The following is a 17,766-nucleotide window of genomic DNA, read 5'->3' on the forward strand; positions in this document are numbered from 1 at the left end:
TGAATTCTACTGCTCTACCCTCCTTGAGGCTTCGGGAACCTTTTATGTACAACTTGCTCTCCAGGATGGTCTAGAGAAGATGACTCCCCTGTGGTGCCTTCAGCCAAGTCCTTCCCGCAGCAGATCACTATCTCAACCGGAGGAGGGGCAGGGGCCCCATTTTCTTTTCCGACCTATTGAAATTAGGTGTGCAGCATGCTTGGGCCACTGCAGGGGGGAAGATGATCGTTCCTATACTATGTGTGTGTGCTCGCGCGAGAGAGTTCTTTGCATTTCTTTCATCTAAATTGTTTGTAAAATGACTTCTGCAGTCCTACAATTGTTCCTAGGTAAATTCATTTGTTCCTGCTTTGTTCTGATTTGCTTTTTGTAGAAAAGAGAAAAATTCAATATATATACATATATATGTACTATATGTACTACATATAGTACATATAGTCAAACCTATGCTGTGGGAGGAGTCACAGCACAGATGGCACACGGTTTCCATGGAGCACAGGAGCAATGACAATTGAGTAGCACCTGGGGCAGCCGAGTTAGGGTGGGGCGTGTGTATGGTGACTGCCTAAGGCTTAGGGAGAGGAGGGGAAACACACTAAACTTTGTGCATTTCTGAACAAAGCAATTGGCTTAGCTCAGAAACTGTTAGGGTAGCAATGGATCTCATCTTCCCGGGGTGGTCTACAACTGTCCACTCTGATTCTCACGTGCATTGAGAACAAAGGCTTGTCTGGACATTTTCCCGGTATAACCTAGGACAGGAGATTCGATTATGAATGATATCATGCCAATGAGCTAATTTGTTCCATTCCATACATACAAAGAAGTTATCAGGTCATTTGAGATAGATATGGAAGATAATTAAGATGTTCCCATTGAGAAACATTAGCATGACACTGAAGGATGATTCTTACCCCAAAGTTCTAATCCTCTGAAAGGTGAACAATACAATCAAAAGTTAGTGTTTGCTCATGAGTTTACTATATGTTAATCACAATGTTAAAAGATTACACTGGCTGTCTGTACATTGAAACAAAAAATACCCAAAAATATCTTAGCCAGAGAGGACTATGATTTAAACTTTAAATTAAGCCACAACATCATCACAATATTATAGCGTAGGTCAGTAGCAGTCCCAGGATGGGAAACTATTGCTACAGTAAGGAAGCTGATAGTCCACACTACCAAAGAAAGAAGAAATTAAAGGACCTATCAGAGTGCTTCCCTAAGAAATCTGTGCATTTTTTTTTCAGTTGAGAAAAGTATTTTCTCAAAATTTACCCAAATGTAAATCAGTCTCTAAGCCATTGTGCAGCAAAGGTTCAATTTACCTGTAGCAAGAGTTTGCGGGGGTAAAAATGCAACACACAAGATGTCATCTTGGTGATGGACTCCCCCTTTCCACTCTTCGGGCTGGATGGAAAACCGATTAAAGTTCTGAGGTCGAAATACAGTAACCACTCTGTAAAGATGATAAGAATTTAGCCGCAAAACTAAAATTGGTGCTGATATTGAGTAGCCATCATCCACTTCAGTGGTGCAATTTGGAAAGTGTAAAAGACCACTGCCCAGAGTGTTATGGCCACTGTCATCCATAATAAAATAAGCTTCCCACTGAAGTTTTTTAAAACTCTCACGTTGAACCTCTAATAAATTATAAATGTGTAATGTGGGAATGTCAATAACTCTTTCATAACTACTAAAACCAAGGATACATCCACTTACCTGATTAATTATCTATTTCCAAGACCCCAAAACAGAATTTTCTTACATGAAACTGTTAAGAGTTCTATGGCAGTAACAATAAAAACCAGGGTAGGACTATGAACAAATATTCTCTGGTTCTGTAATGAAATCAGTTTGACTTCTTTCATCAAAGCTTCTTTGTAGGGTATGTAACATGTAATCATTCCCTATAGTATTTTCTGGAATTGTGGTCATCATGGAGTCTGTGATCTTACAGTCCACTGTATCTTAAGAGCTATCATTTGTGATAAGTGTTTGGAAAAAAAAAAAACCCATCCCCAGGAGGTATGACACCTGAAAACTACAGAAATAACAACTTTAGAAAAGCCAAGCATGTAGTCCTGCTGAGAAACTTGAGCATAGACCAGGAAGGAGACCGAGTGGACAATCTGAGGCCTAGGAGGGAGTGAACATAAATGGTAGTTCATGGGAGAGTCAGCGTTGCTTCATTTTTTCTCTGGTGGCCAACTTATATAAAAAACCTCCCCCTTCTTCTCTGACTAATCTCATTTAAGATGGCCATCGGTAACCCTAGCTTCACTCCTGTGCTTCCTCATCTTCCTGACACTGTGCTTCTTCACCTGGTTGACTGTCCTACAGGTATCCTTTGTCTCAGGATGGGCTACTCCCCCGCCAACTCTGTGAAAAGGAAAGGGGCAAGAAAATGACAGCTGACTAGCCCGAGAGTGAAAACAGGTAGACAGTAAGTCATTTCCAGCAGGTATTTCTGTTTTTATATCATGATATGAAATCCACACAGTTGGACTGGATTCAGTCATGAGAAGCTTGACCATGGAGAAAATGCTAAATTGAACACTGCAGCTGATTGCGTCAAACTGTCTAGTCTACTTCTGTCATTTGCTCTGACTACTGAATTTGACCGTGTTTTGCTACCTTCCTGTCTATCAATTATCTATTACTTGCTGCTTATTCCAAACAAAGAGAATGAGTACACTCTTCAGATAGTACAGAACACAGGTATTGCTTCTCTGCCTGCTCTCTTTAGTATCCATTTTTGTACCTTCCTTTTTTGCCTCTTTTTTCTCTCACCCCTTTGAGCTCAGCATCCTTTATTGTCATTGTCCTCCTCCTCTCTGTTCAAGCAGACATTCCATGTACCACCATGGACTCCAATATTACTTCCATACAAATGGCATTTTTTTTGATCTTTATCCACACTTACCAGGATTGGATGGTTTTCATTTTCCAGTTGGTATAGTTCTATAACTGTAATCCCACTGCTGCTAAAATATCTTAATACATGAAAAATCAAATTTTGCCAGCTTCTTGACATACTCTATTCAGAATTTCATAATTTGGGTCCCAGGCCAGCAACACAGCATCCCATGTGCCATGTCTTTCTCTCATCACGAATAGTCACATGTTTACATTATCTACCCATGATTTATTCATTCTTTTTACTTCCAGTTTAAACAGCCACTCATAGTTCTTCTAGTACAGAGCTCTCCACTCCACTGGTCAACAAATTTAAGAGGCTCCTATCTCATTGCTGCTAAGTCCACTCTCCCAAGATGAATTCTTCACCCCATACTAGACTGATCTGTATATTCTGCAGTTTTGAATATACCCTTGTTCCTAAGCAAATGTTGCTTCTCCTTAAATATTTAGAACCAGGGACCTAAAATAAAGAAAACACTAAGTGAAATGTGGTAAGTGTTAAAGTAGTCCTGACTAACTGCCATTGGAGTCTAAAGTACAAATCCCAGAGGTCCCTTGGAGGGCTGACATGTACTGTCAAACATGCAAGTCATGGACAAGGAAACACAATAAAGAAGAGACAAAACAATGAAAGACTAAACTGATGCCTTGTCTAAAAATAGTTTCTGTATTTTCATTTCCTAAAAGACAAAATTCAAATTTGCACACCGACTTCAAGATCCAATGATATATAGAGTTAATCTCCTTCTAAAGAATTATTCCTCCCAATTCTTCTACCATTGCCTACTAGCAATATATGAATTCTCAATAAAATCTTGACACACTATAAAGTACATCTGCTTTGTACAACATTAGAAAATGGTATTTTATTAAAATAGATACTAAATACCATAATGTCATAAAGTATTATGTTCACCTGAATTGTACAAATGGATTAGGTTTCAAGATTAATACCTTATAGAAATGTTTATAAATGCCACGCCTATCCAGAGCTAAGTTACTGAACAGCTCATTGCCTTGCCCAAACTGTGTTCTTTCTGTTCTCTAAGCCCTTGAGACATTTCTAGATTCTTCTATGGGAGTTCTATATTGATGCAGGCCACGCACCGTCTTCTGAGGCCATTCATAATTCATGAAGCTTCTATAAGAACCAGAATAAAGAACTTTATTTCTCATAGAAATAACTTCTTTCTGACTTCTGCACTAATTAAATTAACTATATATATATATATATATATATATATATATATATATCGTCTATTAGATTCGGTATTACTGGTTCTATGTTTGTAGCAGTAAATATTTAAAAAAAAAATCCACCAAGCCTCACTGTGGCTGGCATCATTAGAGCTATATGGCATTAGCTGAGTATATTATCTCAGCAGCGGCCACTTCTAGCCTGGCACCATGCCACGCTACCGCCAGGTACTCTCTGACGCCAGAGGTCACCCCACATTATTTCCAGGACCGACCATATAGAGCTAACATAATACTCATCTCATCTGCCGGCACCTCCTGGTTAGTTTATCTCCCGGCAAAGAGAACTCTGCCCATAATCCAACTAGTCCAACAAATTTAAAACTCCAGAAACCTGTAATTTAACAATGGTTTTACCTCATATTTTCTTAGTAAATTTTATAGTCCAAAAAACGTCCACACCATAAACTCAGAGCCAAAGGATATGATATAATTTGCTCACAGAGACTAAGCTACCAACTAAAGAGCATACACAGGCTGTCTGAGGCCCTTCCAAACCAGAGGACTGACGACAGCCTTGTCTGGTCCCAATGGAACAGGATGTGCCTAATCCTGTAGATTCCTGATGCCCCAGAAAAGGGGGACACTTGGAGGGGGACTCTCAGAGGCAAAGGTGAGAGGATAGGGTGAAGATCTCTGTGAAGAGGACTAGGAGGTGGCAATGTTTGTGATGTAAATGAATAAAATAATAATTAATTTTTTAAAAGAGTATAAGTCAAAGATCTTTGGTTAGACTGTAAGTACAAAGAAACGGAGATTGGGATCTTTAATCCTTGAGCTTTGGTAACAGTTCCTCCTTCCTGCAGGTTCTTCCTGCAGTCTCTCATTTCCTCTTGTGCCTCATTTTTATTAACATATTCATCACTGAGCAACACTGTGTTCTATACTTTTTTGTTTGACTTCTTTTGTTACTTTGTTGGCCTGTTTTTCTGTCCCATTAAGAAAAGAAACAGAGACAGTGGGGGGGGGGGAGGGAGAAAGGGAGAGAGAGAGGGAGGAAGGGAGGAAGGAAGAAGGAAAGAAAAGGACTTAGGGAAGTAGGAAGTTTTCCACTTGCACCATCATACATTCATACATAACAGGGAAGTATCCACCAAAAACAGTTTAAGAATTATTCCTCTTTTTTGAAAAAATAATAATTTTAATATGAATATCCTTAATTCCAGGGTAGGATGCAATAATTATGAAAATACAAAGTTCTAAAATTGACCTTACTATAATAACATTGTGTATATTTCTAAGTTTATCGACTCATAGCCTAAGGGAAAAATGAGTATGGAGTGGGTGTGAGAAACAGATCAACCTCTTATCCATTATGTAAGCCAAGTTTCAATGTCAGATGTCTTTTTCTCAATATTCTCATATTAAATGGAAACAGATATATTCAGGGCACAGAGCTCAAGGCATGGAAGGCACTTCAGAATATACTACAAAAAGTAATCCTTTGACGTTTGACCTTTGGTGTCAAAACACTGACAAACTAATTACCTGGCAAGTTTCTCTTGAAAGCTAACCTAAAATTTTGATTTGAAATGACAGGTATCCTTAAAATACCCCCAAGAATCCACACTCAGCCCTCACTTTTGCCATTTCAAAGACTGCTCCCTTTCAAGTTTGGACTTTGCCAAGAAGAAGATTAAGTTTCAGAAAGAGCCAGTTTTCAGGTCAATGGGAGTCAAATAGACTTGTCCTTTGGCATTGACAAAGTTTACCAGGTCGACACCATCTTTCATAGGACCAGAGAATACTGCCCTGAGTCATTATGTCACAAAATAAACAAATAAGAAATAAATAAAGCTGATTATGAAAAGAACACTACAATGACATGGTCCTTCAGGGGGTCATTGCTTATGTGCTGTTGGTCCAGTTATTTTAAGCCTCATTCATACTTCTCTTTTGATCCATCCATGGCTTTTTAGATTAATAAGAAGTATCTAAAAAAAGCAGAAAAAATCCATTCCAAATGAATTTGTTTTGATATTCTTCTCCTTAAAAATCTGTGAGGTGAAACTTCGGACACTGAAATCATTACAAGATCAGATTTAGGAACTCTCTTTGACTTTCAAATATGTGTATCCTCTCCTTAGTTCCAAAATAACAGATTTCAAATAAGTCACAACTTCACACTCATCCACTCTTTTATTCTAATAGAATTAATTGAGTTTCATGAGGTTATCACTGGAAAGGTCATTATTAAGACTAAATATTGTTTCTTAGGTCAGTTTATTCCTCAGAAACTTTAAATCCTTAATTTCATTTCATTTTGGAAAAAAAAATTTAAAGAACAAATTAAACCTGAAATAAACTAACTTAATTTCTAACATATATAGAAGATGCATTTGAATTAGCACATAGGGCTTTCAGAGAAATGGTATCAAATTGTATAAATAACTATTTATTAATCACATATTTTATAGAGTTCTATAAAAATGAGTTACCAGTTATATTTTAAAATTATTTTAAATTTTATGAAAAATATCTTTTGTTATTATATGACTAAATCTTATAGTAAACAAAAGTTTAGATATGTGTATATGGTGACAGTTATCCTAAGTCACTGTTAGCATTTCATAATGTGTACAGATATTAAAAATTCTCCTGTATATTGAAAACATGAGTACACTCAGCTTTTAAAATTATACCAAGATATAAAACACAGATTCCTACTCTACACAAATAGGAGAGGGGAAACTGTCTTTTTTTTAATAGGCTGTAAGTACATAAGAACATGAGCTTAGGGCAATTTGAGATATTAAATCATTGTGAGTACTAGTTACTATGACTATATATATATGTGTGTGTATATATATCACATGTCTAGACTGAACAAACACAATTATGTGGCTATCTATTCATTTAATTTTACCAGTTAAATATGAATGAGGATGCAAGAAGATAATTTTGAACTGACTTTCTACCAATTCAGTCTCTGACTATATTTTATATGAAATAGCTATAAATCGATTTCCATCAATTTTGCATTTGGGATTCTACATTATGATAGAAGGCTATAAATTATTGGGTTTCCTCAGAACATGAGTTCTCTTAGTTCCTTTACATGAGACAGTGTTGACAGTACTTTTTACCACTGGCTGCCTTATATATGGCAAATTTCTAAATCAGATGTAATATACTGACAATAGGAATCATGATTCTTGCAATCAACATGATTAGTTTTCTAACTCAGTGATTACCATAAAGGCGTTGCGTTAAAAATAGTATGGGAAGGGAAGGTGGAATATTTTTAACTAAATCCTCAGAGTCCTGTTAAATCAATAACAATTATTGTGTCTTCACTTTTTGAAACTCTTTCATTACCTTTGCATGAAATAAACAACCTACTTAGTTATTTTAATACATATTATAATATAGTGTATGTCTATATGTGTAGGAAGTTCCTCACTATGATTTTATTGCTCTATAAATAAAAAGTTCAGTCAAGAGTGGAGGACAGACTGTAGACTCTGAGACAAGTTCAGCTGAATATTATGATTACAAACATGCTCAGTCTCTTAACTTCTTTTTATACAATATTTTATTTATTTACGATTTAAATGTTATCTCCTTTTCTGGTTTTCTGTCTGCAAACGCCTTACCCATCCCTCCTCCCCCTGCTTCTATGAGGGTGTTCCCCCCACTCACCCACTCACATCTTGCCACCCTGACATTCTTCTACTCTGAGGAATTGAGCCTTCACAGGATCAAGAACCTCTCCTTCCATTGATGTCAGATAACACCATCCTCTGCTACTTATGCAGCTGGAGCCATAGGTCCCTTTATGCATACTCTCTCATTGGTAGTGTACCCTAGGAGCTCTGAGGGGTCTGGTTGGTTGATACTATTGTCCTTCCTATGAGGCTGCAAACCCATTCAGCTCCTGTTAACCTCTTTAAGCCTCAATTGTCTACTACTAACAAAGGAACAATAGCATTTGTCTCTAGTTCTAAAAGTAGAGTAGACTTTAATATCTATAGTCATTGCTGCTTACAAGTACAATAACTGTTGGTATTCAGCTCTTCTCTCTTAAGAAATTTGAATCCACACAGACATGTCCTTAGTACGTACCTTTAATCCCAAACAGTGTAGGTAAAGTTAGTTTGTGGAAGGAAGAAACCATGTTAGAAAGTGATGTCTAATAGATGAACTGAGAAAGAATTGGGGAAAGATTTGGCAGAAGGAGTCAGAAATGGGATGTGGCCAATACTCAGGAGAACAGCACAAGAAAAAAACCTACTTAAGGGCATCACAGAGAGAGCAGATAGAGGGAGAGAGAAGAGGCATTATCACCCGGGCAATTTTACAGAGACAGATTGCAAGTAAGGACAGAACAAGCCAGAGAATGAGAAGGAGCCAGAAGGTTAGAACATATTGCCAAACTTAATATGAGGTCAAGCAGAGAAATTCAGTCAGAAGCTGAGAGAAGGCAGACCGAATCAGTCAACTGGAAGAGAAGTTTGAGCCAGAACAGCTGAGTTGAACCCAACCAGAGTTCAAAAAAAGCTGGAAAGGGCTAGCTTATTCGTCACTAAGTCTCTGAGATAAAAAAAAAATACATCTGACAAATAAAAGTTACTTTTGTACTCTACTGCCTAGTAACTTATATGTTACCCCATTCAACATATATATTTGTATATATTTATAAATATTTTACAAATACTGTTTAAGTATATCATGAATATCATATATCAGACATATCATATATATCTTAAGAATATCTGTACAACTTTGCTCTATATTAAAATATATATAACTAATCAAATGGATATAATAAGGGGACACACATAACATAGGAATAAATATGTGTAGGTGCAACAACATAAGAAAGGATGATGTGCGGGAAGGCAGGAGGAAAAGATAGTTCCTTTATTCTTGTTGTAAAACTGAATGTCATTCGCATGGCCATCTGACCTTTCCTCCCATCCCTCCGCACACCTAACCCTGACACAAGGGAGCCCCCACTCACTCAAAGGACATGGGGAGGAGGAAAAGACTGTGGGAGGGGATGACCAGAAGGCAGGCACTGAGTGGGATATAAAGTGAATAAGTAAAAATAACAATAATAAAAACTATAATAATATAATAATAATAGTAATAAATTTTAAAAGAATGTCCTAGTAGGGAATATGTCTGCACAGCTCTTAAAATAGAAATAAATATTAACTACTTTGTAAAAACAGGACAGGGATTTCTAGTAGAGAAAAAAAAGTAAAGGCATAAGGATGTTGAAAGAATCTATTTAAGGATTGAGAAGTTGGCAGAAAAGGACAAAAGAAAGTGCTATGCATTCATCCAAGCAGACATGATGCCCTAAATAATACAGCTGTAGTATTCACAGGAGCAGATTTCCAAATAGTTAGGATAGAAAAATGGAAGCGTCTTAGTCACTATCGGGTTGTAAATTTAAAGAAAAATCAATAAAAACAGTGGGTGTCTACACCTGTGGGCATGAAGTAAAGTTCAAAATCTGAGAGGAAAAGTGGTTTCAGAGAGGAGGCTAAACAGTGTGTTCAGTTTAGAACATGCTGTATATTGGATTTCTGTGAGGAATATTTAGTATAGGAATAGATGAGTGAGCTTAGAGGTAACAGGTTAAGGCAGAGATTTGAGGTTTCTAGAAGACATTAACTGCCTACTAAGATGAAGTTAAGCATTAAAGTAGATGATGTATGTAAAGTACTGACTGCTTCGTGGAACTGTACATATAGTAAACCAGCCAGTGTGTTTAGGTGTCTTGTTCAATAAAAGCAATTTCGACTCTAACCTGTGCATAATTGTTTTAAACCAGTCTCTATATTTAGATAGAACCTGAAGCTAAGTCTTCAGCTTAACCTCATAGGCTCTGCCTGGACTTAGCGGAAAGCCTATTAATCTGATTGTCAATCTTTGCTTTTCTTCTCCAATCACTGAACCATACCGGCAGGCTTCACGGGTCATATTTCCTCAGCTTTGCCAAGTAGTTACTGTGTGGCTTTGTGAGCTAGAAGCGTCTTAGTAGAAATGATCCTGTCTGGTTCATGAAAAATCTAGCCGAACAAAATGTCTTTAAGGAAATCTATTTTCTAAATCCCCATATATAAATGTTACAAAATGTAACTGATAACTCATGAAGGCAAGCTCCAGATAAAGGACACACTGCTGACAACTAGAAAGAAGGACAAAGCAGAGAGGAAGACAGAAGAGTGCTAAGTTTCTATTGTTCTGGTCTTTCTGTATCAGCTCTCAGTTTATCAGACACTAACTCACATGCCACTAACATATATCAGAGTATAGGATGCTTCTTTCAATCACTTTAACAACTTGACACAAAAAATAGTTTAAATGTCTTATAAGCAATCAGAAATGTTATCCCTGGTGCTAATTTTTAACTATGACAATCAAAAACATAAAGAAATGCTATCTGAAAATTTTGAAGTGCATTGATTAATTTTCTAATTCCTTTATTACATTCATATTGTAAATTGGATAAGCTGGGTACCATATCTCCACCCTGCCATGAAATTAAAGAAAGATCTTTTTTTTTTTTTCATAACCATAGCCTAGCTGTACAAAACCACAGCCTGCTGCAGTTGTAAGTTGATAATGGATAAAGATTGTTCCCACTCTTGTCCTTCAAGCTAAAGATGATTGAATTGGTCCTTAGTATCAAGTGGACTGATCTGAACTATACTTTTTATCATCAATGTGTCCTTGAAAACACTGTTTGTCCACATATAATGATTTCACAATTTTTTTAAACGTCTTTACTGTGATTGAAAAATAAAGCACCCAATATACACTGCTGATTTCCTAGGTATTGAAACTATTTGAACCCTAGCTTCAGATGACAAAAGTTATGATTATGTAACAAACAATATCAGGAAAGTCAACTATTACACTAACATTTTGTGAATTGTTGAAATGCTCAGAACACAGTACATTTAACATTCCTGGTATTTATACAGAAAAGTGGACCTTGGCTATTTTATCTCCTCTACAAAAGTCAAAGGAAACAATTTTTTTTTTCTAATTTTGAAAAATGTTGATGCTAATAATATCATGGAAGAAGTGTCCCTCTGGATGAAACAATGTGCCATGTGGGGTGCATTTGCACAGTAAGTGACTGAAGAAGGGGTTGACACAGGTGTCAGGAAACCAGGCTATTCTTATACCAAGGAATAGAGTCCCTGCTCTGAGGAACCTAACCATAAGGTTTACATGCCTTTAGAACTGGTTTGTGGAGGGGAAAAAGAGAAGATATCCTGTAAAACTGGGAGAAACAGTATAAAATACTAAAAGCTTGCTAAATTTGCTATATAAGAGAAACTTGGAATCTCAAGAAATAACATTACTTATTTATCAAATATCTTTACAATAAAAGAACAAATTTTCAAACCCAGGAGAAAGCTCCAAGTGCTTCTACTAGTCACCCAAGCTGTAACCAAATGATAATTTATTCATGGAGCATTTATTCAGTTCCAACTTACCTACCTAAGCTACCAACAAGTTAATGATTCTAAACGAGACTTACTTTTATATTTTAATTTAAGAACACTTATTTTCTCTTCTAACATTTTATGTTAGCACATCATACCTTTCCCAGCCCACAACCAGGATGGTCTTCTTAAGAACCAGGATCTGTGAAATTTCCACAACTCCATCTTGCCCAACATGAAGAGTATGGTGACAGTATCCGTTAAAGTCCCATACCTTTAAGGGAAAAATGAAAATCAACCCTGAGATAGAAACATAAAAATATCTTCAACGTTTGAAACAAACAGTGCAAAAGGGATAGTTTGTTAAGTGTAGCTGTTACATTCTATAGTAGTTTATCTTGTCAATTTCATGGGATTTAAAATAAATCTTAGGAGACAAATCTCTGCATGTTTATTCTTAGGGTGTTTCTAGAAAGAATTGACTCATGGAAAAACCCATTCAAGTGTAATCAGATCACATGGGCTGAGATTCCAGACTGAATCAAAGGGAGAATAGAATATGGATGTTACATTGGCAATTATCAGCCTCTGTATCCTGACTGCAATTCCAATGTGACCATCTTCTTCAGGCTTCCCCACCACGATGAACTGCACACAAAACCATGACCCAAAGCAAACCTTTCCTTAAGTTGCTTCTGTTGGGTATTGTATCACAGCCACATGAAAAGTTGTATCACATGGTTAAAAGGCCTTTGGAGCTGGTTTGTGGAAGAGGTGTGGATAAGTTTGAAGTTGAAGAATGATGAAGTTCTAGAACACCTTTAAAAACTTAATCTGTTTGTTGCAGGAGGTTTGCAGGATAAGAATGCTGGGAAAACTGGTCTAAATGCTCATGAGCTATTAGTGCGAAACAGAACGTCTATGGGAAACTGGGCTAGAAGACATTCAAGTTATACTCTGGCAAAGAATCCGAAACTTATTGTTGTTCTAAGTACTTTTCTTTTTTTTTTTTGCTGTTATTATTATTTTATTATTTGATTATTATTATTTTTTTAAATGACTTTATTTTGCAAAACAAAGATAAATGTACAGATTTTAAACATTTTTTGCTTAAAATTATACATTTTTGTCAGTACTGTTTTTTCAGACATTAAAATAAATTTTACATAAAACCATGTGAATATGTTTTTTAGTCAGTACTTGATTTTTTTTCAAGGGCTTGACAGTATGCATTGAAAACCTACTAGTTGTAATAAGCGTAAAGTACATGCAAAACAAAACGCAACATGGAAATAGTCAAAGTCTTCTTGTTTTGTGAATACATGTATATTTTTTGTTTTCTTTATTTCTTGGACTTCATACAGTCTGTGAGTTGTTTCTGGGGGAGTGCAAGCCTCTGGGGTTAGCATCCCACTATCAGTGACTGCATATTATGTCTGTTCTTTTGTGACTGGGTTATCTCACTCAGGATGATCTTCTCTAGATGCAGCCATTTTCTTAAGAATTTGGTTAAGTCATTGTTTCTGGTGGCTGAGTAGTATTCCATTGTGTATATGTACCACAATTTTTGTATCCATTCCTCTTCTGAAGGACATCTGGGTTCCTTCCAGCTTCTGGCTATTATAAATAGAGCCGCTATAAACATTGTGGTGCATATATCTTTGTTGTGTATTAAAGTGTCTCTGGGGTATATGCCCAGAAGTGGAATAGCTGGGTCTTCAGGTAGTACTATATCCAATTTTCTGAGGTATCGCCAGACAGATTTCCAGAGTGGTTGTATTAGCTTGCAACCCCACCAACAGTGGAGAAGTGTTCCTCTTTCTCCGCAGCCTCGCCAGCATCTGCTGTCATCTGAGTTTTGGATCTTGGCCAATCTGACTGGTATGAGGTGGAATCTTAGGGTTGTTTTGATTTGCATTTTCCTGATGGCTAAGGATGTCGAGCACTTCCTCAGATGTTTCTCGGCCATTCGGTGTTCCTCAACTGAAAATTATTTGTTTAGCTCTGTACCCCATTTTTAATAGGGTTATTTGATTCTCTGGTGTCTAGCTTTTTGAGTTCCTTGTACACCTTGGATATTAGGCCTCTATCTGATGTGGTGTTGGTAAAGATCTTTTCCCTTTCTGTTGGTTGCCGTTTTGTTTTCTTGAAGATGTCCTTAGCCTTACAGAAACTTTGCAATCTCATTACGTCCCCTTTGTTAATCTTTGACCTTAGAGCTTGAGCCATTGGTATTTTGTTCAGGAAATTTTCTCCTGTGCCTATGTGTTCTTCAGATCGTATAAATCTTTTGCCTTTTACTAAGTACTTTTCAAAGCTGAGTTCAAAAAGCATCGACGAGCCTCCTTCTCTATAGGCATACGTGTCTCCATAGGTATGTGCTTCTCCTGATCTTTCTTTCCTTTTGGTTTGTTTATTTTGTTGATCGTGTTATTGGCTTGTTCAATTCTAGTTTGTTTCTTTGCATAGTTGTTTATTTTCTAAAAATATAGAGAAAACAGGAATGAAGTTGAGTGGGTGGGAAAGTGGGGGATCTGGAAATAGAAGAAGGAGAGAAAGCCATTATTAGAATATATTATGTGAAAAATATCTATTTTCAATAAAAAATTAATGGAGTAATTTGTTTGGCAAAAGATAACCTTCAGGCTATGATGTGGATACAGATCTTGGTCTTTTCTTGTTTCTCCATGAGAGAGCAGCCAGTAGATCAAAGCAGTATAAAAATGGTCAAAGAAGAGGAATTTGAGTAAATTTAACACTGCAGAGCAGGCAATTACAATTACTAAGAGATTAATACCATGAAAGAAACAAATAATATTCTCCATTAGAATAATAGAAAAAGTGCAGCCAGACATGGTTGTATACTCATTTAGTTCTGCACTTGGGAACAGTAAGTGTTAATTCAAGACCAGCCTGGTCTACAAAGAACGTGCAAGGATAGCCAAGGCTGCATGGAAAAAAATGCTGTCTCAAGAAAAACAAAAAAGAAAAAAAAAAAAAGAAATAAAGAAAAAAGGGGAGAGGGACATCAAGACAAGACCTCAACAATCAAAGACTACAACTTGTTAAATTACAAATTCAGAAGCCATACCAGTCCAAACAGGTGAGAGACTCATTTGATGACAGAACAGCGCCAACCCCTAGGTTCTCAAAAACCCATTCTACTTCCCAGCCTACCTTCCACTATGCTATGATACTCCTAGCCCCCCTCCAACTCCAGCATAGAAAATGTTAAATCTAAAAAAATAATAGTAGTAATAAGAATAGTGGAAATAGAAGAAGAAGGATTTCAACTCAAAGAGTCAGAAAATATTTTTGGCAAAATTATAGAGAAAAAGGTTTCTAATCTAATGAAGGATGTGCCCATAAAGCTACAAGAAGTGTACAGAACACCAAAAGATTGGACCAAAAAAGGAAGTTCCTATGCCACATAATAATTAGAATTGTATGCATACTGAACAAAGAAAAAGATTTTAAAAACTACAGGGGAAAAATACCAAGTAATACATGCATATAAATTTATACTGATTACAATTATATATGGTTTCTCAATAGAGACTCTAAGAGCCAATAGGTTCTGGACAGAGGTCTTACAAATGCTAAGAGACTACACATGCCATCCCAGACTACTATAACCAGCAGAACTTTCAGTCACTGCAGTATGAGTAACAAGTTATTTCATAACAAAGTCAAATTTTAACAACATGTGTCCAGAAATCAATGCCCACAGAAGGTACTAGAAGGAAAATTCCAACCCAAGGATGTGAAATACATCATGAAAATTCAGGAAATTAAACTCACACCAGCAAAGCCAAAAGAATAGAGTGTCTCCTCATCTCACCTCTCTCTCTCTCTCTCTCTCTCTCTCTCTCTCTCTCTCTCTCTCTCTCTCTCTCTCTCTTTCTCTCTCTCCTTCACACACACACACACACACATACACACACACTACTAGCAACAACAAAAAGAAAATAAAAGAAATTAAAAATCATTGGTCCTTAATATCTCTCAACATTAATGGACTCCATTCCCCAAAACAAATACATGAGCGAGCAGAATGGATGTGAAACAGAATCCATCCTTCTGCTACATGCAGAAAACACATTTTGACATCAAAGATGGATATTCGTTCACAGAAAAGGGTTGGGAAAAAGGTTTTCCAAGAACTGGACCAAAGAAGGAAGCTAAAGCAGCTATTCAAATATCTAACAAAATACACCTCAACAGAAATTAATCAAAAGAGATAGGAAAGAAAACTGCTTTTATAATCAAACAAAAATTCACCAAGGTTATGTTTTAATTCTTATCATCTTAACATGCTAAACACACACAATGGCACCCACGTTTTTATAAATTTATCATGAAAATTTAAATCACACATCAACTATTATAACAGATATCATGACTCAAATAAACTTAACCAATATTTACAGAACAGTGCACCCAGTCACTAAAGAATGTGTTCTGAACAACTCATGCAATAATCTCCCAAACTAACCACATAACCGGACACAAAGCAAGCCTCAACAGATACAAGCAAATTGAAATTCCACTTTTATCAGACAATCACATATTAAAGTTCAGTTTCAATAGCAATACAAAAAAAAAACAAGAAGCCTGCGAAGTCATAGAAACTGAGCAACTATCTACTGAATGACTACAGTGTCAAGGCAGAAATGAGAAAATTAAAGACCTCCTTGAATTCGATGAAAATGAATGTATAACACACTTAAAATAGTGGGACACAATAAAAACAATCCTAAAAGGAATGTTTATAGCACTAATGAACTTCATAAAGAAATTAAAGAGATCTCATACTAGCAGCTTAAAAAAATAACTAAAAATTCTGGATTTTAAAAAATTAGCTGCCACATCCATAGAAGACGGTAAAACAGAAAATAATCCAAATGAAGGTTGAAATCACTAAAATAGAAACAAATAAAACAATACAGTTGATGATATGAGAACTTATTTCTTTGCGAAAATTAACAAGATAGACAAACCCTTATCTGAACTAGTTAATTAGCAGACAAATTTGGACAATAACTAAAATTTCAAAATTAGAAATTATAAGGGGAACAGAGTAGGAAATTTAAAAATCATTATATTATGCTTCAAGATATCTACTCCACAAAACTGGAGTTTTCCCATTACCAAAGTTTAATCAAGATAAGTCTAAATAGACCTATAACCCATAAGAAAATGGAAGCAGTTATTAAAAGGAACACAAACAAACAAATGAACACACAGACAGATGGTCTTCTTGCAGATTTCAGAATTCTACCAGGCCATCAAAGAACAGCTAATTTGCTTTTTTTTTCTTTATTCTTTAATTGGATATTCTCTGTATTTACAATTTAAATGTTAGCCCCTTCCCCTAATCCCATCACCCCTCCCCCTCTCATTGCCTCCATAAAGATGCTCCCTGTCTCAACCACCCTCTCCCATCTCAGCTCCTTGCCTTTACACTACACTTGGAAAATGAGCCTTCACTAGACCAAAGGCCTCTCCTCCCATTGATGCCAGATAATGCTATCCTCTACTGCATATGCAGAACCTTTTAGCTCCTTCAGTCCTAATTCTAGCTCCTTCATTAGGCTCCCCTGTTTTCTTGATGGTTAGGAACAAGCATCCTCCTCTGTATCAGTAAGGCTCTGGCAGAGGCTCTGAGGAGGCTTCCATATCAGATTCCTGCCAGTAAAAACTCCTTGGCATCAGCAATAGTGAATGGGTTTAATGGATGCTTACTGGATAGATTCCCAGGTGAGGCAGCCTTCAGATGATCTTTTCTCCAATCCCCGCTCCTCTATTTTTCCCTGTATTTCCTCCCATGAGTGTTTTGTTCTCCCTTCTAAGAAGGACTGAGGCATCCACCTTCTGGCCTTCCTTCTCCTTGAGATTCATAATTTCTGTGAATTGTTTCTTGGGTATTCCAAGCTTTTAGGCCTAGTGTCCACTTATCAGTGAGTATATACCATGAGTGTTCTTTTGTGACTGGGTTACCTCACTCAGGATGATAGCTTTAAGTTCCATCTCTTTGACTAGAAATTTCATGAAATCATTGTTTTTAATAGCTGAGTAGTAGTTCATTTTGTAAATGTACCACAATTTCTGCATCCATTTCTTGTTGAAAGACATCTGGGTTCTTTCAAGCTTCTGGTTATTATGAATAAGA

The 17,766-nt window shown here is 36.5% G+C and overlaps 1 protein-coding gene across 1 annotated transcript in view; it reads right to left on the reverse strand.

The window, feature by feature from the left end:
• The window catches only part of WDR49 (WD repeat domain 49), a gene marked incomplete at both ends in the record, with an annotated part of 205,975 nt that overhangs the window by 67,130 nt on the left and 121,079 nt on the right, over positions 1-17,766 (reverse strand). Inside the window, 2 exons of the mRNA XM_080915350.1 lie at positions 1,332-1,462; positions 11,753-11,868. Coding sequence (XP_080771476.1) covers positions 1,332-1,462; positions 11,753-11,868 — 247 coding nt within the window. The remainder of the gene's footprint in view (positions 1-1,331; positions 1,463-11,752; positions 11,869-17,766) is intronic.

This window comes from Micromys minutus (genome assembly GCF_963924665.1).
Source record: "Micromys minutus genome assembly, chromosome: 4".
NCBI classification, from domain to species: domain Eukaryota; kingdom Metazoa; phylum Chordata; class Mammalia; order Rodentia; family Muridae; genus Micromys; species Micromys minutus.